Source organism: Anser cygnoides, chromosome 4 (assembly GCF_040182565.1).
Source record: "Anser cygnoides isolate HZ-2024a breed goose chromosome 4, Taihu_goose_T2T_genome, whole genome shotgun sequence".
Lineage (NCBI taxonomy): Eukaryota > Metazoa > Chordata > Aves > Anseriformes > Anatidae > Anser > Anser cygnoides.
In genome coordinates, this window is record NC_089876.1 from 80,803,171 (window position 1) to 80,829,367 (window position 26,197).

At 39.9% G+C, this 26,197-nt stretch overlaps 1 protein-coding gene across 9 annotated transcripts in view; it reads left to right on the top strand.

Annotated features, from left to right (window-relative positions):
* WDFY3 (WD repeat and FYVE domain containing 3) overlaps positions 1 to 26,197 on the top strand; it is a 171,424-nt gene that overhangs the window by 120,657 nt on the left and 24,570 nt on the right. For 4 of the 9 annotated variants that reach the window (XM_066996493.1, XM_066996497.1, XM_066996498.1 and 1 more), the window contains 15 exons: positions 1,475 to 1,595; positions 1,750 to 1,967; positions 4,020 to 4,255; positions 5,445 to 5,579; positions 7,335 to 7,526; positions 9,421 to 9,654; positions 11,164 to 11,263; positions 13,491 to 13,651; positions 14,290 to 14,519; positions 15,328 to 15,437; positions 16,292 to 16,474; positions 20,641 to 20,798; positions 22,228 to 22,305; positions 23,276 to 23,503; positions 24,333 to 24,386. In XM_066996493.1, coding sequence (XP_066852594.1) covers positions 1,475 to 1,595; positions 1,750 to 1,967; positions 4,020 to 4,255; positions 5,445 to 5,579; positions 7,335 to 7,526; positions 9,421 to 9,654; positions 11,164 to 11,263; positions 13,491 to 13,651; positions 14,290 to 14,519; positions 15,328 to 15,437; positions 16,292 to 16,474; positions 20,641 to 20,798; positions 22,228 to 22,305; positions 23,276 to 23,503; positions 24,333 to 24,386 — 2,438 coding nt within the window. The remainder of the gene's footprint in view (positions 1 to 1,474; positions 1,596 to 1,749; positions 1,968 to 4,019; positions 4,256 to 5,444; positions 5,580 to 7,334; positions 7,527 to 9,420; positions 9,655 to 11,163; positions 11,264 to 13,490; positions 13,652 to 14,289; positions 14,520 to 15,327; positions 15,438 to 16,291; positions 16,475 to 20,640; positions 20,799 to 22,227; positions 22,306 to 23,275; positions 23,504 to 24,332; positions 24,387 to 26,197) is intronic. The other 5 variants (XM_066996494.1, XM_066996499.1, XM_066996495.1 and 2 more) reach the window with 4 other exon arrangements.

Genomic DNA, 26,197 nt, shown 5'->3' on the forward strand with positions numbered 1-26,197 from the left:
TTTTTTCCTCCTTAAATATATATATATATGTGTGTGTGTGTGTGTATACATATATATATATGTACTTCAAGAGTATTTGTGTTTATTTTTTGAGAACATTTCTACCCTTGTTCTTTAAGGAAAAGAAGCTGATACAGTTGTGGATTTGATTAGTCTCCCCTAGTCCAAATGATTTAACCCAGCAGTGGATTTGAACCAAATAACTCAAGTGGGTGCTCTAAGACGCTAAGTTTCTGCATCTCTTGGGATGCAGATAGGCAGGGACCAGTGAGAGGGACAGGGTTTCTGTTGCACAGTTAGCTTGACTCATCTTGTTTCCTGAAGAACAAGGTTAGGTGATCTGCACATTTATCAGTCTCACATGTCTCTCCTCTTCTTTCTGAACACTTTCTCTCGTTGCAGTCTCGGAGATGATGAAATTCCAACTTTTTCAGTAAAAAACAGTGTCTTGGGTATAGTAGAGAGATCGAAATTCGTGTTCCCTCTGCAGGCTGGCCATATGTTTTTTTCTAAGCTAACCAGAGCTTGTGCTGCTTTTTGCCTACCAGGGACACTGGAGAACCATGGGGAGAAAGGCACACTGTGTCAGGAGTGCTAAGGGAAGCTTGAGACAGAGGACGGTAGATTTATAGGTTACTGGTCTTGATCAGTTATGCTGTATTGCTGCCTTTGAAGATGCTTTGTTTTCTTGTCTGTGACTTAGGCGCAGATCTCTGGCCCAGTATGTGTCCATTTATCTGTATTCCTTTTTTGCATGTCTCTGCTCGAGTTGTAATTTTTTTTAACATTGTGGAAAACCTGCTCCTCCTTAGATAAAGTAAGGTACTAATAGAGGGATTCAAAAAATAGCTGTGAAGTTAACCTTGAGTTGTGTGTATTAGCACATTTTGGAACCAGAGTGTTGTTTGACTGATAAGGGGTTTCGGGTTCCGACTTGATTGAAAAGGAAATTAATTGTTCTTCCATTTCTTACATTTTGCATAAGCTGGAAAATGTTAGTTTTATTTTATTTAAAAATCTTTTTTTTTTTTAATTTTATCCCAGATTGCATAATGTTTAGCCAACTGTTTGGGGTTTTTATGAATCCCCTTTTTTTCCACACCCTTTCCTTTGTCAGGTTGTTTTTATGCATCTGCCTGCCAGGAACCAACTGGCTTAGCTAATGTGGACCGCCTCAGTTTAGATAACTGTCTGTGCTATCCTTCTGCCCATCTTTCAAATCAACCAAACGCTGTGTGACGATAATGGGGCACCAAACATTCCTCAGCAGTGTGCGCCAGGTCAAGCGTAGCAGGCTGTCCACAATAGAGCATGGCTTTTTCTTGACCTGAGTAGGAACAGATTGAGTTTACTTGTGTATGGAATTTATGAATAGCATTTAAATGGTTGGAGTTCTAAAAAAAAAATTGCTTAATTATTTTTTTTTTTTAAATCACACTAATTTTGCTTAATTCTTTTTGTACTTGATGTCTAGGAACAGAAGATGATTTTGGAGGACTTGTTTCAGCTAATCTTATTCTCCTGCGGAACAGGCTTTTAGATATCCTCCTGAAACTTCTATATACATCTAAAGAGAAGACAGCTGTTAGTTTGCAGTAAGTACAAAAAACTTTAGATCTAGAAAGGATATTATGTTTTTAATTTCAAAGGAGAGAATTATACAGTCCACAATCTATTCACTAGTTAAATTGTGTAATTTCATAGGAACTGTTGAAGCATTTACACAGATTTTCTTTCCCCCTTTATTAGGGCTTGTGAAGAACTGGTCAAGACCCTGGGTTTTGATTGGATTATGATGTTCATGGAAGAACATTTGCATTCCACCACGGTCACAGCTGCCATGCGAATTCTTGTAGTCCTGTTGAGTAATCAGTCCATCCTTATTAAATTTAAGGAAGGTCTCAGTGGTGGAGGCTGGCTTGATCAGACGGATTCAGTCTTGACCAATAAGATTGGTACTGTGCTAGGTACAGTATGAAAACTCTCAGATGGATACATCCTTTCTGTTACTGTTGTCTCTGCTCTGATCAGATGATGTTGCCCTTCGTTTTTCTTAGAATTAAGAGTTAGATTTGCTAAGCAAAAGAGAGCAGTTCTACACAACTGCCCTTCAGCTGACATTGCACAGATATTGTTATAGTTCAGTCTTAGCTTTTTGTCTGCACAAAGCCTATGTAGCTGAACTGCAGTTGGTGTCGTGTTACCATCAATGTATGGTTAAGTCCCATGGGCAGGCACATATGAGCTAAATGCTAAGGCAGCATAGCATCACAAGTGTTGTTGCAAGGTGCTACACTCAAACTAATTAAGAAAAATGTAATTGTTACATTAGTCATAGTATCATGCAGTGTTAAATCTGTGCTGCTTTGTCTAGTGAATTCTGTGCCAATAGATATACCAGTTGGGATTTGTGCTACCTTGGGAATTTGTGTGTGCAAAGCATTATCTCAGTCCGTCTCCTCTGCTTAGCTTGCTCTTGTGATTTCTTGGGCTCATGTTTTACCCCTTGGCCCTTATTAAAGATTTTCTTTGTGGATTCTTAGGGCATTGTTTATCCAGGTTATTAGACCTTTGCAGGAATTCAGTCTCTTTGCAGTGGTTTCCCATAATATATCTCTCAGGGTATTAAGCAATATATTATGACTCTTTGTATCAATAATAAACTACAAAAGTTTCGGCAATCAGAGTTTTTTATGAAACCGTATTATGTGTGCAAAGATGTATTGTTAACATACTGTAGCAGCTGTTGTTTAGCTACTGGTTCAGGTCTTAAATCTTACAAATTCTTCACAGTTTGCATGCACGTGTCTTAAAATTTTAAACCCACTGATATTTTAGGACACTGACGTTTTTATTTTTTATTCGAGATTTGTTTCAAATGTCCCATAACATAATTTTCTTCAGTCCACAGAATCTTTCTAAATTAGATGTGCAATCACAGTTGGAGAGCATATGTAGTAGTCCTTTTTGGTTTTGTATTATAATATCAATTTAACTGATGCCAGGCTAGGCTGTGATGAACAAGATAATTCTAAAACTGTATCTCATCAAATGGCAATGATTTATCTGATTACCTAATTTTCACACTCTGTATTTTTTTTTTATTGCCTTGCAAAACGTTGGCTCTGAGACTTCACCTGAAACCGTCTGAGAGCCATTTTTGTTTACGCTTACTGATAGAGTTAGTGTGGCTTCGTGGCAAGGATTTAATTTGTATATATTCTTTTAAATAGTCAGTTTCTGCTGAGAACCATCTCTGTATTAGAGCCTCACAAAAACAGCCTGACTGACCTTATCTCTGGCAACATCGGAAAAAAAATTTGACGGTCTGCATTGACCCAGAGACTGAGTTATCTTCCTGCCTCTGTGCTTACTGCAAAATGAGCGCTTCTGTACTCTCTGTGTGATGTTCAAAGGGGAAATGAAATAACTGAGGACAAAAGGGTCACAAAAGGTGTTTTGTGTTTCTGGCAACACTTAAAAATAAGAGCATTTGATGCTTCATACTGGTTGATCAGTAACAAAGCAGCTGAAGCAAGTTCCCTGTGAAGCATGCGTGGAAATCATTTTACAGCCCATTTACTTAAATCAGCTGTGGGATTGCTGGTTGTTAACATAACTGAACTACTCAGTTCCCGAGATTAAGGTGTGATTTTCCCCTCTCAGCTAGTGAAATAACTTTTTTTCAGAAGCTGGGTATCTTTAAAGTCTTGAGTTTCTGGTAGCGGTCAGAAAATGAATCTGAGTGTGTCTGGAACAGCATTAAGCAGTTTTCGTGGTGCAGGGTTATCTATGTGGTGTGGTACTGGAAGGCAATTTTTTCCTGTTGTAGTAATTAAATAATTAGATACCTGAAGTGACTTGCATAGTATGTGTGTGATAACCAGTATGCAAGTTTTCCCTTGTTACAATGTTAAATTTATGTGGAGGTACCCTCTTGAGCTCAATACTTGATTTAAGGATGAGTTTCGCAGGTATTTCTCTATTAACATTGTTGGCTTTTTGTCTTTTTATTTCAGGGTTCAATGTTGGCAGGAGCGCTGGTGGCAGATCGACAGTCCGGGAGATTAACCGGGATGCGTGTCATTTCCCAGGCTTTCCTGTCCTGCAGTCCCTTCTGCCTAAGCACACTAATGTACCTGCACTCTACTTCCTCCTCATGGCCCTTTTCCTGCAGCAGCCAGTCACTGAACTGCCTGAAAACCTGCAGGTCAGTGCACCTGTCGCCAGCAGCCAATGTAATCAGGGGTCCCAGGTAGGGATTATCTAATAAGATGTAAGTGTAATTCTGTCTGCCATCCAAGAAAATTACAGATTAACACCCCCAAACCCCAGCAGCTGACGCAGAAGTCAGTACGGCTTGTTTTGTGCTGCTCTGTGCGGGAGTGGGAGGACAAGATATGGTGGGAGTACGTGGAAGCCAGCCTGGTATGGCATAGATGAAGCTAGTTTCTTTCTGGTCTGATCTGGAGCCAGGATGACATTGAAGGGAGCATTTATTTATTAAGAGCAGGGAGTTGCTGTATTAAAGAGCATTCATGAGGTTACAGAAAAATACAAGGTACTTATTTCAGAAAAGTTTAAGGGAGACATCTTAGTTCTCAGTGGAAAAATAAAAGTGTATTAGCATTCTGTGTAGGTTGATTTTGAACTTGTTTTAATTATATGTAAATAAATAGCCTTCAACAGAAACCTAGGAAGCCTTAGTGTAGTCTTTTATGGAGAAAAGCCACACTCCAGGTTGACGGTGTACCTGTTTAGAACAGATACTAACAGTGCTAACATCTGTTTTTTGGTGGTAAAGGGAAGGTGAAAATTACAGACCAGAAAGTATTCTGCCTGCTTATTTTCTCAAGAGGAACTAGACAGCACAGGCAACACTGTGCTGTGGGAAAGTAGAGTCATGAAGCTCATCTTCTGCTTATAGAGTTGAAGTACAGCAATGCTAAATTGAAATCAAATGCAGCCACCTAAAATACATAGCAGTAGAGCTGTTAATGCTAGAGATTGGGCAGTTTTTCCTTTTCTTACTTATTTTTAATGACTTTTTTGTTGTTGTTGTTTAATTACTGGAAAATACAGCATAGTGTATTTGTTTTGTTCATGTTTTTCCTATGGAACACCATGTGGCTTTTGTTACTACATGTGCCAAAAGAAAGTGTTGATGGTGCAGGGTTTGTGCTGACAGGTCACTTCTTGTTTCAGAAGACTTAAATACCTTGAGAAGGTGAGAGCTGCAGTTAAGTTCGTCCATGGTTGAAAGGAATTTTCTTCAGTGCTTCATGACACATGATCTCCCCATAAAGTTGTAGGGGCTGAATTTTTCACATCCTCTAACCTTTATTGTTTAGACACTGTCAAATGAATGCATTATAGATGTAATAAAAAGCAGTATCAAATTGCACTGCAGAAAGTGTTTGTCTTTTCTCTTTCACCCTTTACAGTTTGATTTAGACTCTATTTGGACATTTATATTCGGAGTTCCTGCCTCGTGTGGCACCATTACCTCTTCAGTACATAGTGTTTGCACAGAAGCTGCCTTCTTGTTATTGGGAATGCTGAGGAGCATGCTGAATTCTGTAAGAATAAAAATTTTGTACATATTTGTATATATGGAATTGCTTGGGTCTGCCATGTGGTCGGTCAGAAGCCAAATAAGAAACGTGAATTTTTTGTTGGTGTCAAAACCAACCCATCTGGGAGTTACTCGTAATATATGCGTAAAAAGAAAACATTGTAATGAGGTTATTCTTATCTTATTTTGTTTTTCATTATCTGTGGAAATATTACTGACCATAAAATTAGCACTGCTTTTCACAAAAAGGCTAAGATTTACATTTTGTTGCAAGTAAAGCAAAACAAGAGAGCAGAAGGATAAAAATGTTTGGCAGAGATGACTGAATTACTTTCCTGATTAACATCACAGGGGAATGTTTGAGACTCACTATCCCATCTGCTCAGAGCAATGCGAGATGCTGATTTTTTGTGCTTGAGAAGTCCCCTGACTATTAATAGCCACATGCTGGAGGAAATGAACTAACTGTCAGAAAAATGTGTGTTCTTTTCATTTTTGAATCTAGTCATTTTTGAATGTAGTCAAAGTTGGTTTCTCAGTAAGAAAATTTTGTATTATGTGGGAGTTAGAGCATTGAATTGCTGAAAAAGATCTCGTGAAATGTTTCCCAAGTAGTACCTGTTTAGATGTTACCTGCTTGGTCATCACATGTTTGTGAAACCCTCTGGGAAGCATTGACTGCTTGCTGCTCATGTGTTGGCGTATCCGGGTGTGACCAGTACACACACCTAGAAAGCACATCTAATGACATGCTGGGGGTACACATTGCTGTTGCCACTTGTTCTGTCTCCTGCTGGCAACCTGTTCTGTCATTTTTGGCCCTCCACTTTGCAGATGCTCTTGACCTGCTCAGAGACATGCTGTCTCTTGCCCTGCTGTGTTGTTCTGTACCAACTGATCTATGTTTAGATGTGCTATCGGGTTTTTGTTTGATACAATTCAGATCATGCTTAGCAATGTATTTTGAGTCATCACCTTAGAACACATGTTCTTAGCCACATAGATGTGTTCAGTCTCCTGCTCGTGACATTCTTGAACACATGAGCAGGCATAGGTTACTGTCAAGTTTTGGGCTGCCATGTGTTTATCACGTTTGGTCATGTTTGATTACATTTCTTCATGTGGTAGCAACCTGTTCTGGCCTGTTTCATTACATTTTTCTTGTCACATTTGTCATTCACTTCTGCTTCTTATGATTTCATGACATGGTGACATGTCTGACAGGCTTGGACATGTGTTCTTGAAAAGTGGTTCCTGCAAGCTGATGTGTTAAAAACTGTGTATGTATGCTTGGTTGCATGCTGTCAGGTGTTCATCATACAGCGATGTCCCCAGACAAGTGTTTTGTCACGGTTAGCAACTCATTTGTCACATGTTGGTTAGATGCTCAGGCATATAGTCTGCATGTTTGATCAGACATCACTTCAGGCGTCTGAACAGCATGTCTTCAGTCATGTCTTCTAGACAGCTGTTTGGCCATGTGTTGTGACACATGCTCTGGCATGTTTGACATGTTCTGGTTTTGGACACTGATATGTGACTGAGCAGGCAACCAGATACATTTCTGCTCTCTTTGAACAAGCACTTGACCACGTTCAATCACATTTCATCCTATCTCTGATGATGTGTTTAACTGCATGTTTGACAATGTGTTTGGCATACTTGATCCTACCAGTCATCCTCCCGTGTCTCTTTCCTGAAATGAGCATTTTTCAATTAGCGTCATCTGTGTTAACGTGCTGTTTGTTTTTCAACCCAGCCTTGGCAGTCTGAGGAAGAAGGCTCATGGCTTCGAGAATATCCTGTCACCTTGATGCAGTTCTTTCGCTATTTGTATCACAATGTGCCGGACCTTGTTTCCTTATGGATGAGTCCAGAGTTCCTGTGTGCACTGGCAGCAACTGTGTTTCCTTTCAACATACGACCTTACTCTGAGATGGTAGGAAATGCAGTGAGTTTTTTTTTTTTTTCCTTTCTTTTCCCTTGGATGCTATTTTTGAAGATGGATCAATTAATAGTCATGTGAAGATAAAGCTCTAGTTGCCATGCAGAAAAGGGTGGTCTTAAAGGCTGGGCTGGAAATTTTGTACTTGGGTTTTGAAACTGAGAGGGGTGCATGCTCAACTGTTGCTGCACAATGATACCTGAAACTTCATTTTAGAGAGAATGTACACCATTTCTTTTTTTCTAGTAGGCCAGTTTTTTCACATACAGGAATCAAATTAGCTCAGATTTACAGAAGGAAAAAGACAGAGTCAGCTTGTCTTTCTCCTTTCTATTTTGGAGGATGCAATAAAATTGAAAACTGCTTTCTCCTCCTACTTCTGTTGGGGGCTTAACCAATAAAAATATTCCTGTCTGACCTGTAACTGCTGAGTTCAAGCTAGGAGAAGGGTGTGAGTTCATCTTTGATTGCATTGCCACCTTAAGCAGAACTATTACAGGTTATTAATTTACGTATCCTTTAAGTGTTATTGAAAAGTGCTGCTATTTCTAGACCATGAAAGGGAAAGAAATAAACTGTTGTTGTTAGCTGGCATCTAAATGTAATCCATGCACTAAGAGCATGGAAGGATAGCTTACTGGTTAGCAAATGCTATAACTAGGGAAGATAATGATAAAATACTGTAGAAAATATTTATTGCTGAAATACTGTCTTTTCTATTATGAATAGAAACAGATGATCAGTTTTTACAGATGTATGTTGAAGAGTCTTATAAGATTATTGATTTTTGCATTTGAAGTAGATGATAGTTCTTGGAGGAAAAAAAGAAGAAAAGTGCCATTTTCAAGCTTGTAATGCTGACTTGGCATTGACCTGTGTAAAGAATTTAGAACAGTCTTGCATATCTCCAAGTAGTTTTTTAGTCCTTTCAGTACTAAGTGCACAGGTGAAACTTTGTCTGCCTGACAACTTGAACTCTTCACCATTTGAAGGCTCTTCCGACTCCAAATCTTTTTGCTTCTCCAGCATTTCTGTCTACCCAAATGAGGTAGACTATTCAATTCCGTATGAAATAGATGCTAACTATAGCAACAAAACACCTAAGTTCAGCTTTGAGAGAAAATTCTTGACCGATCTTCCAGCCTTTCTCAGATGTGCCATTAAATCCAGAAAGCCTACATCTTTGGGTTTTTCTTCATTTCTTGGGAATTTTCTCATTCTGAAGCAGACAAAAATTCAGAACATTCGGTTACTTCATATGGAAGCTGGTGATGCAATAAGTCTTTTTCAGGGAAGTCATTGTCTCCTCTTGTATTTGGAGGAAGGCATTATCTAAAAATACTTTCTCCTTTTAATTTCTTTTGGACTCAATCACCTTCAGTACTGGGAAAGTAGTTTTTACCGATTATTGCACTCTGATGGAAGGTACTGCATTAAAAAAAAGGTGAGTTTGCTTTTGCTACTCTACCACACAAACTTGAAGCCTTTTTCAGTCGGCTTCTATCGTGGTTTTTTGTTCTCTGCTTTAGCTGCTAACTTTTTCAGAACTTCTGGTTTTCTGCTATGAGAATCTGTATTCTTGCATAGAAATTAAAAATTGCTCCAGAAGTTCTTGTTGGTAAGTATCTCCCATGTGATATGCGATCTCTGGTTCAGGTAACTCTTGTGAGCTTTTACTGACTTCTTTTTTCCACATCAATCAGCAACTAGAATTTGGATGTTTTGCATGTTGTATATTGGGCACCTGATGCTGAATCCAATGATAGTCTTGCTGAAAAAGGCTTATTAGGAAACCAAATATGAAGTGAATAGCCATAGAAAGACATGTAAAGGATAGAAGAGCAAAATGACTGCTGCTAATCTGTTCAGCTCTGGAGTTTTGACATGTTGTTTTTCACAGGTCACTGATCTTGATGATGAAGTTGGGTCCCCAGCTGAAGAGTTCAAAGCCTTCGCAGCTGATTCTGGCATGAACAGGAGCCAGTCAGAATACTGCAATGTTGGCACCAAGACGTACCTAACTAACCATCCTGCCAAGAAGTTTGTGTTTGACTTCATGCGGGTGCTGATAATTGATAACTTATGTCTCACACCAGCCAGCAAACAGACTCCACTGGTAGATCTTTTGCTAGAGGTAAAACTGATTTTTATGATTTGAACTTAGTGTAACCCTTTTTTCTCCTCAATATTTCTATTTACCTTCACTTTACCATTCAGTAGAATCTTAAAAACAGTCATGAAGTAAGAGTTTTAGAAAATTGGAACACTCTTGGCTCATAAATAACAGTTTGCTTGCTGTTGTTAATACTTCGGAAAACCTAAGGAAGCAAACACCAGAGGTGTGTGTGTGTTTGTTTTTCTCAGCCTCCCTTTCAGAATGCTTTCTGGACTTTTTTTCTTCCTCCTGGAATTTGCATGTATTGGTGATAACCTGAAATGATTGAGCAGAAAATCTGTGTGACATTTGTGGTTTTTTTTCTTGCTGCACTGTGTTCTTCCCTCCACACAAGTCCTACTATCAGTTATGTTTGTGGACTCCTTAGCTTTCATTTGGGTAGTCAAATGGCTCTGTTAGTTGCCGCACATGTAACTGAGTACGCTGTGTCAAAGTTTTGTTTGTATTTTGTGCTCTCTTTGGAGCTCTTGTTTTGTCATCTTAGTCAATAACTCCATTTGTGTGGAAATGCAGGAAGTGGGTTGCAACAGTCGATGTTCAACAGTGCAGCATGAGAAGTTGCAGCTTTCCTCAAGTTTTATTCTTGCAGAGTATGATTCATTTGTTATACTTCCATTAGCCTGTGACAGCTGTACTGGTTTTGCTCAAAATATAAAATCCCTACCAATCCCTAAAGAAATATTAAGGACTCAGTTTTATTTGTGTTAGATAAAAACAGGTGCCAGGACATCTGGCGCCATATGCTATAAAAATTCACGGAGTTGCTACATAATCTTTCTGTTAAACTCTGTTACATTTGGTGACACGTGTGGAAAGCAGCGCTCTCTGAATGCTTAGGCAGGCAATGAGGTGTTCAACTGCTGCTTAACTGCACTACTGTATCCACACTTTCTTCAGACTGTCTTTTGAAATGTTCAGTTCACATCAGTCCAAGTTCTCCTATGACTTAGCTCTTTGTTGTGCTGCTGTGTCTCCCTGATTTCTTCCATAGCTGCAGGAATTTTGGAGCATTCTTATACATAATCTTAAAAGTTCCTGAGGTAGCTAGGTGTCTCTTTGCTGTCACAAAGCTAAATAAATAAATAAACTTTCAAGAGATGCATTTTTACATGGACATCAGGAAGCATATTTGAGGCCATGGTCATTCTGTTGCAGTTGCTTTGCTGTATTTTAATCTGTTACAGTTTGTCAATGTTAGTTACTGGTCTGGATGGGCAGAAAATAAATATACTGGGTATAAATTGGAGTAATGCTCACTGTAAGACTGCATACAGCTGATGTATACCTGATGTCCATCCCTAAGTTTTTAGATAGAGCCAAGACTTCTTACTGGAGACAAATTACTGTGGAAAAATAAATGATAGTTCATGAGACTTAAGAAAAACAAAAATTCACCTATAACACCTCCTCTTCCTTTTTGCTCCCTCAGAGATACTCATTATTTTTTCACTGTGTTTCTTGAATCAGGCTTCCCCTGAAAGATCAACACGAACACAGCAGAAGGAGTTTCAGACATATGTTTTGGATAGCGTGATGGACCACTTACTTGCAGCCGATGTTTTATTGGGTAATATAGCAATGCTTAATTATCAGTCCCTCTGACTTGAGGGAAAGTTTTCGATATAGATATTAATTTTAATTTTTCTTTATTAATTACCTAATTTGTTAGAAATTTAGTGCCTTCATATTTTTTGTTCTGCCCTTTTCTTTCCTTTGATGTGTAAATGGTACTGCTGTAATTACATATTCCCTCTCAGTCTCAATTGTGCCAAAGCTATAAAACAAAAGTTTCTAAAAGAAACTGCATTGGGTGAATCTTTTGGATGTGGAAACCTGACAAATTTCAGTCCTGTCAGAAAGAAATACAACTGAGTCTTGTTATCCCAGAATTACCTGTCTTGTTCTTCTTGCCTTGGCAGATGATCTGGAGCTTTTGTCAATTTCTCATGGCTGGGACATAGGTTTTTAAAAGTTACCTTAGTTTTCTTTTCTTCCTTTTGTAGAAGCAGCCCAGAAAAATCATCTGGGATTAGTACTCTATTGAACCACCTACCAAAGAAATGCTCAGGAAGAGTTTGAAAAGCTTTTAAGCTAGATGTCAGTAGGATGGGCTGTCCCAGCAGAGCATGGGTATAGATGATCGTGAGGTGGCCTGTTGGAGTATCTTTGCTCAGGTGCCTGCTTTGATTTCACGGTGGCCTGCTGGACTTGCCAGGAGCTATCAGTCTGCTCTGTATTCGTCCTAGAAGTCCTTGTTAGTACTTTATGTACACCAGGAGCACAATTTTGGTTTCCCTGGGTGTTCCTTCTTCAGAGTTTTGGCTGGCTTCTTCCATGTATGATGCAATCAGCCACTTTGTGTGCAAGTAGTGCCAGAAATCAATAAATCTAAGTGAACCTCAGGCAAAATCAGCACCCGTTGCTTTTCTGTGAGAAATAATCTGGAGGAGACTTTTCTGGCATCCTTCTGTGAAAGCAGTAATTCAAGCAATGATTCTCAAGTTGTGAATTGAGTGTACTCGCACACAAAGTACAGTTTACCTTGAATAGAGTCTCAGGTGATGTTTTAGTCCTCTATCAGATGTGAATCCAGAAAAGAAACTAAGAGAGTGTTGATGGTTAATATACCTCTCCAAACAGTAAACAAGGGCCTGTAGCAATATCCACAGAGATTTTTCTATTTCACCCTGGTTTGCACAAGATCTTATTAGTTTTAGTAAGCAGGTTGGGTTTTAATTCTATGTCAGATATTTTCCTTTTAGATAGCTGCAAGAAGTTAGGTAAGTATAAAGCTGCACAATGTATTTTCTGGGGTTGCTGTGGGTGTTTGGTGTGTGCCCTGCCCCTCTTGTTTTGGCCTTTTCACTGTCAATTTCCAGTGATTATTTACCATCAAAGTTCAGCATAGGTAAGTGACAGCCACAAATACAGGCTGTGCGGAGAATGGATTGAAAGCAGCCTTGAGGAGAAGGAGCTGGAAATGTTGGTTGACAAGAAGCTCAACATGACCCGGCAATGTGAGCTTGCAGCCCAGAAAATCACCCATATCCTGGGCTGCACCAAAAGCAGCTTGGCCAGCAGGGCGAGGGAGGTGATTCTTTCCCTCTGCTGTTCTCTTGTGAGACCCCACCTGGAGTGGTACTATGGTCAGCTTTGGGGACCCAGCACAAGAAGGACATGGATGTATTAGAACAAGTCCAGAGGAGGCCACAGAGATTATCAAGGGCCTAGAGCACCTGTCCTAGTAAAGACAGGCTGAGGGAATTGGGGTTGTTCACCCTGGAGAGGAGAAGGCTCGAGGGAGACCTTATAGCATCCTCCCAGTGTCTAAAGGGGACTACAGAAAAGCTCTGGTAGTCTCCTTTTATCAAGGAGTGTAGTGATAGGACAACACGTAACAGCTTTAAACTAAAAGAGGGTAGATTTAGATCAGATATAAAGGAGAAAATCTTTACTCTGAAGGTGGTGAGGCACTAAAAGAGGCTGTCTAGAGAAGCTGTGGGTGCCCCATCCCTCTAAGTGTCGAAGGCTGGGGTGGATGGGGCTTTGAGCACCCCGGTCCGGTGTAAGGTGTCCCTTCCCATGGCAGTGGGATTGGAACTAGATCATCTTAAAGGTCCCTTCCAGCCCAAACCAGTCTATGATTCTATGACAAGGCTTTAGCTTTTTGACTAGGCTTTAGGTTGACTATCTGACTCTTTTCTTCTCTTTTACAGAATTAGAAAGCATAGACTAATGCCAATATACTTATTTATTTCTTTTTAATGAAGAAGCTTTATTTTGCTGTTACATAGGTGAAGATGCATCTCTGCCTATAACAAGTGGAGGAAGCTACCAAGTGCTGGTGAACAATGTATTTTATTTTACACAGCGTGTGGTAGATAAGCTTTGGCAGGGCATGTTCAACAAAGAATCCAAACTTCTTGTGGAATTCATAATCCAACTCATTGCACAGGTAACAATGTTCTCCTATTAGCCTACTTGAAAAAACATTTTCACAATTTACGTTAAAATCCATGGAGTGATGTTACTAAGCAGCCTGTGTACTACTTGGATGGCGCCTTTTGCTAATTGTGCAGCCTGGGTAGCTAACACTCCAAGACTGTAATTGTTCATGTGCTGGTGGCCTGTCTTTGGTTAGCTCGTAAGTATGCCTTTTTTTTTCTTCTCTTTTACTTTTTAATGAGCTTTCCTAGCATATCTTGTCAGTGTGGAATGCTTTATTATGGGGCAGTTGAGTTAAAACTGCTTTTGGATGACATTATTATTTTTCTTAAATGCCCGGAAAGCTTCCTAAATTGACCTCAGGAGATTTTTGGAAAGCTTCCTCGTGGTCTTCTATTGGAGACTGTTGAAGACTTCTGCTGCTCGAAGTGAGAGAAAATGAAAATAGGCCGATTATTATGGATGTTCAAATTTTAAGTGCATCAGCATTTATTAGTGTCAATTTGGCCCTTGAAATCCCTGGAATTGACACTACCTATTTTGAAAAAACAGCGTGGATCAATTTGTGCAAAAATTATCTGCCTGTAAATTTTTTCAGCTAACATCTGATGATGTGTGGGTTTTTTTTGTTTGTTTTGTTTCTATTAGTCAAAAAGAAGATCTCAGGGACTATCACTGGATGCTATTTATCACTGCCTGAACAGGACCATCTTGTATCAGTTCTCAAGAGCCCACAAAACTGTTCCTCAGCAAGTGGCTCTCCTTGATTCTCTGAGGGTCCTTACTGTGAACAGAAACTTAATTTTGGGACCTGGAAATCATGATCAAGAGTTCATCAGCTGCCTAGCTCACTGTTTGATTAACCTGCATGTGGGAAGGTAAGTCTCTCAGACAGAAGTTTATTCCAGAACCAGGGCCGTGACATAAAAATCACCTGTTCCCTCTCAGCTCTGACACCTTGCGAATAAGTCAGCAAATTCCTGACAACTGTTTATAACTTTCAAGTCAGTGAAATGCAAGCAAGCTGTAGTGATTCATTTTGAAATAAAATGAAAAGTTTGAAGAGCCTGAGTTTAGAGAACAATCTTACCTCCTTTTACACAGGTATTTTACAATACTAACACAAGTGCTGATCAACCCTTATATTACTATGCTTTGACAGTGTGAAATATTTTTTAAGTAGAAAGAAGCTCTAGTGTGAAGTAATTAATAGTTAAAGGGATCAGTCACTAGACTTAGGGTCTATTGAGTATGCGTTCAGTATCTTAGTAATTGGATGTATTCGAATAAGTGAAGAATTAAATTGGATGGACATGACAAATGCTGGTAACACCTGCTTGTCTGCATTGCTACAAAAGCCTGACTGGCATTTTCATTTTTCTTTCCAAAAAGTTGTAGGACTTTGGTTTTATCCCAAGACACTTGGGAAACATGATCCGCAAAAACCCTAGTGTTTGCCATTCGTGGCTTTGGCCACACTGGTGTTTCCTGAAATATTTCTGCTTCCTCCAGCAACATTAGTGTCCATGTTATGTCCTTTTTAAAAAACCTTCAGTTTGACTTGTGACTGCAGATCATCAGAAATCAAGTGGACAGAAATGAAGATAATTGCTGTAGCAGTACACGTTAATCTTTGTAGCGCTTTTATTTGTTTCTGGTGGTTGTTCATTCACTGTGTATTTGTAGCAATGTTGATGGGTTTGGATTGGAAGCAGAAGCCAGGATGACTACTTGGCACATTATGATCCCCTCTGATATAGAGCCAGATGGAGTCTACAATCAAGATGTCAGTGAAGGTAATCTGAGTGATGAATCCACGGATGTCTGCTAATGCTGCTGCTTTATTGTCATCAGTAGTCTTTTACCCTAGTTATACTTTGGGCAGGAGAGTGCGTGTGTATAAACACTAAAAACAAACAAACAAAACACTTGAAACACCAAAACAGATACATTCAAAATAAGCTACTGTTTTGTTAATACAGCAAGTGGACTTCATTTTTTTTTACTGGACGTGAACTAGAATTAGACTCCTTTATGTGTACTGAATTGAATGCAATGTAAATGGATCCTTTTAAGTGTGTGCCATGCTTCTCTATCTGACAAATCTTACAGGAGCATAGTTAAGACATAACTGTTATAAGATGTTGAATTATTACTCACTGGAACCGTAGGATTTTCCTCTAAAGGGAAACTTATGAACTGGCTGGTAGAAGAAACGATCGTAGTTTTGCTCTTCTTATATGTATACATTTAATATTTACGTACGTGTCTATCAGTGTATACAGATATAAAAAATACTTGTGTGATTTGTGTTTGGAATTGTATGTTTTTATATAGACTATATATATATGTAAGATTCTTATCAATCTAGTGTTGTTAATGTACGCATGGGTATGGGAGAAGAATTGCAACTAATTGGAGCCGGTGTTTCAGATTCGCAGAGGAAAAAATTTCAAAATAAACTTCTAGATGTGTACGAATAGTGTACAAATGATAAAAAAGACAGGCTGTTAAAATACATTTCACAAGTCCTACAAGAAAGGAAGAATGTGGAGTGTAATTGCTTAATCTATTCATTTTGCTACTATAAAAATACAAATTCAATAAGCAGCTTAGAAAACTTGCTGTTTATGGTCTTGTACTTATGCAGGTCGCCAGCTTCTTTTAAAAGCTATAAACAGAGTGTGGACAGAGTTGATTCACAGTAAAAAACAGGTGTTAGAAGAAGTTTTCAAAGTGATGCTACCTGTCAATGATCGTGGCCAAGTGGATATAACTGTTGCAAGAACTTTAATTGAGGAAGCAAGTTTAAAGTGTTGGCAAAATCATTTGGGTAAGTGCAACTGAGGATTTACCTGTCCCAGATGTTAGATTTTCCCAAAGGGAACCATGTGCATTGGATATTACAATGTGGACTTACCTTTTGTGTATTGGTAAATACTTTAACCTGTTATAGCTGAACATCTCTGATTCAGAAATGGTACCGGGTATGGGATATACTTACTCTGCCATACGCAGGGCCTGTAGTCAATGGTTTTGCTGATCTCAGCAGCTTCCTATGTTTGTGTGTGAGCATGTACCAAATAGCGTCCTGTGAATTACAGTGGCAGAGGACTGTTTTATTTAGCACCTTTTCATGAGCACTTGCCTTGTGGTGACCTATGAGACCTTACTGAGATTTGGATGTGCCAGACAGGAAAGGAACCCATCTTGAGCATGTCCGGGTGCAGCCTACAAAGTCTCCCCATGGTTGATGAAATTGGAAATGTGCAACCAAACATCATTTCTATGGCAGCAGCGATACTCGGACTTTTCCTTGGCAGTGAAGTCTGTTCAACATAGGAAGCAGCTTTAAAGGAAAAGGACCTGGTGGACAAGTTAAGCTCAAGTTAGTTGTGTGCCTGTATTAATAAAAGCCAACTGTTGTTGGAATGATTAGTATGAGTTCAGACAGCAGATACTCAAAGTTCATCTAAAATTGAATGGACATAGTCCTTTTACAATGGAATGGTTCTGAAGTAATTTGCTGGAAATAAAATACAGCTCAGAGGAAGCAGTCTAGGAGGTTCCTGCAGAGCGTGGAAGATAGCTTCCTGAAGGAGCTGGTTAGTGAGCCTACCAGGGGAGGTGCCCCACTAGACCTTCTGTTCACAAACAGAGAAGGACTGGTGGGAGAAGTGGTGGTCGGGATCTGTCCTGGGCAGTGACCACGAAATGGTAGAGTTCCCTATTCTTGGCAAAGTCAGGAGGGGGATCAGTAAAACTGCTGTCTTGGACTTCCAGGGGACAGGCTTTGAACTGTTCAGGGCAGTGGTTGGCAGAGTCCCTTGGGAGGTGGTTCTGAAGGGCAGAGGAGTCCAGGAAGGCTGGGCACTCTTGAAGAAGGAAATCTTAAAGGCTCAGGAGCGGTCTGTTCCCACGTGCTCAAAGACGAGCCGGCGTGTAAGACGACCAGCCTGGCTGAACAGAGAGCTGTAGCTAGAGCTCAGGAAGAAAAAGAGGGTTTGGAAAAGAGGGCAGGCCACTCAGAAGGACAATAAGGATGTTGCGAGGCTGTGCAGGGACAAAATTAGAAAGGCCAAAGCTCATCTGGAGCTTAATATGGCTACTCCTGTTAAAGACAACAGAAAATGTTTTTATAAATACATAAACATGAAAAGGAGGACTAAGGAGAATCTCTATCCTTTACTGGATGCAGAGGGAAACTTAGTTACAAGAGATGAGGAAAAGGCTGAGGTGCTTAATGCCTTCTTTGCCTCAGTCTTTAGTGGCAAGGCCAGTTGTTCTCTAGATACCCAGCCCCCTGAGCTGGTGGAAGGGGATGGGGATTAGAATGTGGCCCTCATAATCCACGAGGAAATGCTTGGCGACCTGCTACAGCTCTTGGATGTACGCAAGTCGATGGGGCCGGATGGGATCCACCCCAGGGTACTGCGAGAACTGGCAGAAGAGCTGGCCAAGCCGCTTTCCATCATTTATCGGCAATCCTGGCTATCAGGGGAGGTCCCAGTCGACTGGTGGCTAGCAAACGTGACGCCCATCTACAAGAAGGGCTGGAGGGTGGACCCAGGAAACTATAGTCCTGTCAGTCTGACTTCGGTGCCAGGGAAGCTCATGGAGCAGATTATCTTGAGTGTCATCACGCGGCACTTGCAGGGCAACCAGGCGATCAGGCCCAGTCAGCATGGGTTTATGAAAGGCAGGTCCTGCTTGACGAACCTGATCCCCTTCTATGACCAAGTGATGTGCTTAGTGGACGAGGGGAAGGCTGTGGATGTGGTCTACCTTGACTTCAGTAAGGCTTTTGACACCATTTCCCACAGCATTCTCCTCAAGAAACTGGCTGCTCATGGCTTGGACTGGCGTACACATCATTGGGTTAGAAACTGGCTGGGTAGCCGGGCCCAAAGAGTCATGGTGAATGGAGATAAATCCAGTTTGGAGGCCGGTCACTAGTGGAGTCCCCCAGGGCTCAGTACTGGGGCCAGTCCTCTTCAATATCTTTATCGATGGTCTGGATGAGGGGACCAAATGTACCCTCAGTAAGTTTGCAGACGACAGACACCAAGTTAGATGCACATGTTGATCTGCTCGAGGGTAGGAAGGCTCTGCAGGAGGATGTGGATAGGCTGGACCGATGGGCTGAGGCCAACTGTATGAAGTTCAACAAGGCCAAGTGCCGGGTCCTGCACCTGGGACGTAACAACCCCAAGCAGCGCTACAGGCTGGGAGATGAGTGGTTGGAAAGCTGCCTGGCAGAGAAGGACCTGGGAGTACTGGTTGATAGTCGGCTGAACATGAGCCAGCAGTGTGCTCAGGTGGCCAGGAAGACCAACAGCATCCTGGCCTGTATAAGAAGCAGTGTGGCCAGCAGGGCTAGGGAGGTGATTGTGCCCCTGTACTCGGCTCTGGTGAGGCCACACCTCGAGTACTGTGTTCAGTTTTGGGCCCCTCGCTACAAGAAGGACATGGAGGTGCTCGAGAGAGTCCAGAGAAGGGCAACGAAGCTGGTGAGGGGTCTGGAGAACAAGTCTTACGAGGAGAGGCTGAGGGAGCAGGGGTTGTTTAGCCTGGAGAAGAGGAGGCTCAGGGGCGACCTTATCGCTCTCTACAGGTACCTTGAAGGAGGCTACAGGTGCCTTAAAGGAGGCTCCTTTGGTCTATTCTCCCATGTGCCCAGTGATAGGACAAGGGGGAATGGGCTACAGTTGTGCCAGGGAAGATTTAGGTTGGATATTAGGGAAAACTTCTTATACTGAAAGGGTTGTTAGGCGTTGGAATGGGCTGCCCAGGGAAGTGGGTTCAGTCACCATCGCTGGAGGTCTTTAAGAGACATTTAGATGTTGAACTTAGTGATATGGTTTAGTGGAGGACTTGTTAGTGTTAGGTCAGAGGTTGGACTAGGTGATCTTGGAGGTCTCTTCCAAACTATATGATTCTGTAATTGAGGTTAATCTGGATATACAGAAAGCGTTGTTGGAAATATACAGCAATTGGTTTTGTGGTCCATGTACTTCTAGATATGCTTTGTCCCTGGCTGAATTTTGCTTGCGTTTCCACTATCTAGCTAATAGTTGGTATTTAAACAAAAATAATAAATAAAGTGTTTTGAGCAGAGTCGAGGATCTTTGGAGAATATATTGGTTTAAGAAGGTAGTAGTGGATTTAAAAGAAGAAAATAATGGAAGCATATTTTTTTAAATCAAATTTAACGGATATACAGTGAGGTCCATTAGATGAGTATGGGGAGAACATGAAAGTGCTGAGAGCTGAACTAATCTGTGATTTTTACTAAAGTTTTAAAGTAAGAATGCTAGTGTTTCTGGACTTAACGATCAACTGGGATGGGTGTATGTTCACAAAAAGGTGCACTAGCCCACCTAACCTCTCTCAAAATGACATACTTGTGCTGACAGACTAGATAGCAGGGTCATGATGCAGCCCCTTTTTGGGTGTAGGGAGGGGCACAATGATGACATGCTCGACTGGGTTACTTTTCATTTGTGTCTGCCATTTATAACAAATGGAATAGATTTCTTTATTTTGTAACTGTTTTGAAAGAAACTGTTTCATCTGACATTGTCTCCCTTCTTTTGACTGCTCTCTTGGTCTTTAAGGGATGTAATTCAGCAATATGGAAATTGGTTGGAGTGTGGAGGGGAGGGGAGGTGGCAACTTCGTTCTACGTACTGATTTTTCACTTATTCAGATGAAGACAGCACTCACAGCTGTTAGACCCTGGTTTTGATAATCAGTGAAAGGATTCATAAGTCTGCTCCTCATGTTTCCTTTAAAAATAAAAATCCCAAATTTCTCTTGGGTGTTTTTCCTTCAAAACTAAAACTGAAAAAAGCCACCCACACACCACAACCACGAGAAAAAAAGAAACAACCAAAAAAACAACAATAAAAAAGGTTACTTTGTTTAGTGAAACGGCAATGACAATGAGAACAGACAGGGAAAAAAAAAAAAACACAACATAAGATCTTTGTTTTTCAGCCCATGAGAAGAAGTGCATCAGTAGAGGGGAGGCGTTGGTTCCGACCACACAGTCCAAACTTTCACGAGTTAGCAGTGGGTTTGGCCTCTCTAAACTAACTGGTTCCAGGAGAAACCGGAAGGAGAGCGGGCTCAATAAACACAATCTTTCTACACAGGTAATGCCACTCAGTAAAATGCAATCTAAAATCCAGCATTGTATGTTCAGAGATTATGGTAAATATTGCAATATAAATGATCTTTCAGGGTGTTAGGTAAGATCTTGTGCTTGTTTCTTTTCATTGTTGAATATTGAGACTGAGCATTCTCACTTCTGCGTGTCCTAATCCAGCGAGCACAGCTGCCTATCTTTAACATTAAAAGGAGAGTTAAGGTTTTATATATCTGTAATGCTTTACTGCTTTGCTAGTCTGGGCCCTAATTCAGTTTGCCACACCACTTTGTAATGGAAGCCAAGATAGATGCTTGTCCTTTTTCAGTGGAAGCCAAGATAGATGCTTGTCCTTTTTCTCATCCTACTGCCAAGATGATGTGTTGTTTTTTTTTTTTTTTTGGAAAATCCTTATAAGCATATTTTATGTATCATGACTAAACAAATACTGCTTTTCCCTATTTTTATTGTACTACAGAGAAGAGCTCAGCAAAACATTGTGGTGGTGAAATTGTACATTTGCTTTTCAAACCTGCTTGTGTTAAAAAAAAAAAAAGACTAGAGGATTAAAGCTGTGTGATTTCTGTCAGAAAGTACTTGGTAGGGCATTGTAAGGAGTTAATATACAATACTTTGGGCATTGAAAACAAAGGAAAGACAGGTCTGAAAGTTTTGTAGGATGGAGTTCTTACTGTAATTAGCACTTGGAACAGCAGGGAGACTTTAGTTCATGGAGAGCAGGTGTATTCCTGCCATAAAGAAATGTCTAACTGCTATTTATTCATCAGGAGTTATTAGTGTCCTGTGTAAGTTGAAAAATAGCTTGCCTTTTCACTTACTGGTGTGAAAATCATGCAGTGGACTTGATACAATAAAGAATTCTCAGTGTTATCGGTCCTTTTTCTGGTGAACACATGAAAATGAAAAGGAAGAAACCCAAAAACTGAGCTGACAGGAATGGTTGTTAGGCATATCGGCAAGGGAGCAGGGTGTGAAAACAGGTGTGTGTCAGTACAGAATGATAGCTGTAAGGGTTTCCATCAAATTGGGCAGCATCCACAAAATATTACCTAGAAATGGAGAAAAGTAGTAATTTTTGTCATCTAGTGCCTCTCTTTAGCTGTTTGAGAATTTTCTGAACCATTAATCATGTGCTTTCAATATTTGCCAAATGTTTGCCAGTTTATCTTAAATAATGTCCCTGTACGTGAGTTTGCTGCCTTAGAAACAACCAAACAAAATAAAACAAAAAACATAAAACACCCTTAAAAATATTTTTGCATGCAGTAGTTTGAAATTAATCCAGAATATATTTTAGGAAACTAGTCTTTTTGAACAAGTTAGCAAGGTGATGGATTCATGGGCTTTCCATTCAAACAAAGCCTAAGCCTGCTTTTATAAAGTCTGATTCTGTCTGTCTCCTTATCTTCTGTTAGGAAATTTCCCAGTGGATGTTTACTCACATTGCAGTGGTTCGGGACCTGGTTGATATGCAGTATAAGGAATATCAGGAGGTATGGTTCAGAGGACTACCTGAAAATTTTTGACGTGTTAGGCTGTACAGATCCTGTTTCTCAGTATGTGGCTTATAAAATATTAGGAGGTTGGTGATTAAATGCTTAAATGTATAGATACTACTGTTATTTTAGGGGTGTTTCTTTAATGCAGTCAAATAAAGCTAATTTTGATTTCATTGCAGCAGTAGTACCTAAGTTAAATCTTAAGTTTTTCATATGCTGTTTTAAAAAGCCTGCATGCTCTAGCATGGTTCCATCTTTTTTTTTTTATTCCAAAGAGTACTTAGGCTTCTTGAAAAAAAAATAGCAGAAGACACAGGAAAGAATTGTGTACAAATGCTACTTCTATAGTAGCACAAACAAAATTTTACGGTACCCTTTTGAAATTATTATGCAGCAATAGAAAGATGATGCTCTGTGCCTTCTAGTACAAAATCATTGCACCCTGCATTTTCTTTCCAAGCATCCCCACAGTCCTTTGGTTCAAAGTATTTGCTGAGATGTGTTCTAAAAGTCTAAGAAATCAGCTTCCCAGAAGTTATTGAAAGTGACTGGCAAAAATCCACCAGATAAGCTTTGCTTTGTTCAGTTTCCCTCTTCTGTTCAAATGTAGGCAGGAAAAGCATCTGAAGTTATCTTTTTTCAATTCCTAAAATCCCTTTTCAAAATCAGTGTATTAATGTCGCATTTTTTTCATATTTGCTGTTTACAAATGCATTCAGTTATAAGTAAAAACCAAAAGCAGAGTTCATTTGTTGTTTTTTACCTCTTATGCTTAGAGGAATACAATGTGAATCTTGCTTTTATAGTAGCTGAGACTGGAAAGCGCATTAGGGTGCATAATAAAATGCTACTGTAATTTTCAGTTGTGATGTTTTCTGTAATGTAGTGAAAATGACTTTGCTCGCATCAGATGCAGGCTTAAAAACATCACTGCTAATGCATATGGAAATATCTTTGTATTCAGCGTCAGCAGAATGCATTAAAATATGTGACAGAAGAGTGGTCTCAAATCGAGTATGAGTTACTACGAGAGCGAGGTCTGTGGGGTCCCCCCATCGGTTCCCATCTTGACAAGTGGATGTTGGAGATGACTGAGGGTCCCTGTAGAATGAGGAAGAAGATGGTTCGAAATGACATGTTTTATATTCAGTATCCCTACATGCCTGAAGCTGAACAAGAAACAAACTTTCTGGTAAGTAATTCAGCATTTCATTATGAGTAATTTCATGCCCAGTTGTAAAATCCACTTTTAAAAAAAAAAAAAAAGTTTCTCTTAAGCCTATTTTACTCTGTTGGTTTACCAACATGCCTGTTAGTCCTAAATGGTGGGTAAGGTCCAGTTATTCTTCGTAGTATATTTCATGGTGGGACTGACCTGTTCACCACTCAAAACTGAGTGAATTGGAAAGCTCTACTGGTTCCAGCATGAGACGTGGTGTGTATGCATTAGCCAAGCGAGCATGCCGGTGAACACCAGAAGCGTCTTCATGAGCAGCAAGGGGCTATGAAATGCCATACCTATGGATGGGAGGTTTCACTCTGAGTTCTTGGCGTAGTGCTACATAACAGTTGAAACAGATCTGAAAAAAGGCAAAAACCAAATCGGCCTACTGGCCTTCATTTGGATGTACTTCTTTCACTGATAATCTGTGAATATGAACATCGGCTACTTGGGCAGAAATGTATGTGGCCTTGGAAAGCTTGGCAGTTCGTTTCTCTTTGCTTTGGAACAGCATCTTGAGGAAATGGAGAAGTCTTTATTGTGTCTTTTAGGCATGCATGTATGTATGCATGCAGGATTTTTTTTCCTCAAATCAAGAATAAAAGCCATGGTACTTAAGAAGCACAAACAAAAAAATACTGTACAGCCAACTTTACACCATTAGGTGTATTTGTCTACTTGTTATGACACAGAATAGTTTTAGCAACAGTTAAGTTCACAGAAAGCGGAGAACATATCGTCATGCCTTCTTCTGAAAGTGTTCTTTTTCTGATGCATATACTTAATGACCTGTTTTCAGTCTGACCTCTCAAGTAGACTTCCTGAGACATCTGATGATGGCATTCCTCAAAAGGTAAAGAAACACACACTGAGAGAATGTAAAATAATCACAACTTTTACAGCTGCTCCTGCATGTTGGGCAATCTTATCAATGCTTCTACATTTGGCTTTCAACTTGCTCTTTCAGTATTTCCAGGCCTGAAGGTGGTGTTTTCCATATTCACATTAGAAGATGTTACTGTGCTCTCCTCAGCCTTCACCTAATACAACTTTCTGTAGATCTTAACTTCTTTGCTGCACACTAACAGGCTGTGTTGGACTGTGCTGTCACTGTTCTCACTGTGTTCAGAGTTGTGGCTTGGGGTCTGAACTAATGGTCTACAGAACATGTTTAGTAATGGGCAACGTGATCATTGGGAAGCACTGCTGGGAAAATGGATGTTGTTTGCAAAGGGGACCTGGTGAGCAGGGGTTCTTCCCCTTTCTAATCGTAATGGTCTGAAAGAGGCCTATTTTTGTTAGCACCACATTTGTTAACCCAATTTTGTCATTCCTGATCATCTTCATTTTTATTATTAATGATATGTACGCAGTCGTTTCAAAATACGAATCCTACCTTAGAAGTACCAGATCTGTTAGGAACTGACTGCCCTGCAAGGATTTCTCTCTTACGATGCTTCTCTATGAAATTGCAGTTAGTCTTGCCCATCACTAAGTATAGTGCACAATGTGCATTCACTGATTTTGAATTACATTCAGCAATGAACTAATACACATAAATGAAAGTAATTGCTATATACAAAATCAAATATAATTTGTTACTGATTTCTTCATGTTAGCAGTGCTAGTTTGGATTTTTCTTTGTAGAATTTATGTTACTACAGAGGTAAAGAGTGAAGACTTACTGGAGCCCAACTCGGCAAATCAAATCACAGTGCTGTACATCTTGGATTTCTGGGGCAGGCAATTTGACCTGAAATAAGGAATCTCCATGTTGCTGCTCTTAATTGCTTAGTCATCCCAAACATCTACTTGTAATAAAGCTGTTTTGTTTTTATGGGTCACTTAGTTTCCTGCTACATCATCACACGGACAGCAACAAAAAAAGAACATCACATTTTATGTATTTGCAGTTACAACTGCAGAAGTGAACGAGGAAAAGTCTTAATTGAAACAGCAACTAATATTCTGCAGTTGCACATAATTTAAAGCATTTATCTGAATTTATAATATTCCATTATTATCTCAATCTAATTTGAAGAATCGTGGGGTATATTGCTACAAAGTAACAATTCGTTTTTGTGTTGGAGAGTTGAGCATGTTCACAAACTGAGCTTTCTAGAGTTAGGGTGTTGGCGTTAAATAGTACTCAGAGAAGAAGATTTTTGACTGAAGTATAAAAATAATGGGTTTTCTTCTGTCCAGGTGCATCAGTTTGTTTTAATTTTGGAAAAGTTCTTGGCTATGTAATTGCTCTTATCCCCATCTGTCTCTCCAGTGATGTTGCTGACCTTGTCCTCATTTAGTGGTTACTTTGATTTCTAATACTAATTCCATAATCAAAAGAGGAATGTAAGAATTAACCTGCTAAAAGAAAACCAACAACACACCATCACCATAGTGAAACATATCATAATCCATTGTGCTTATCCAAAGATATAAATGATGCTTGATGAATTACTTCACTTAAAATAATCCTCTTGTGCCAATTGCCTGCCTGCAGGCCTTCAAAATCTGTATTAAAAAAAAAAAAGAAAAGAAACAATTAATTAAGAATTTTTGAGCCTTCAAATCAGGTCTCTGGCTGCTTTTAGTTCATATCGACCTCCACTTATTTTCATCTTGTCTTGAGGAAAATTTTTACTCAAACTACTCCTAGCAATG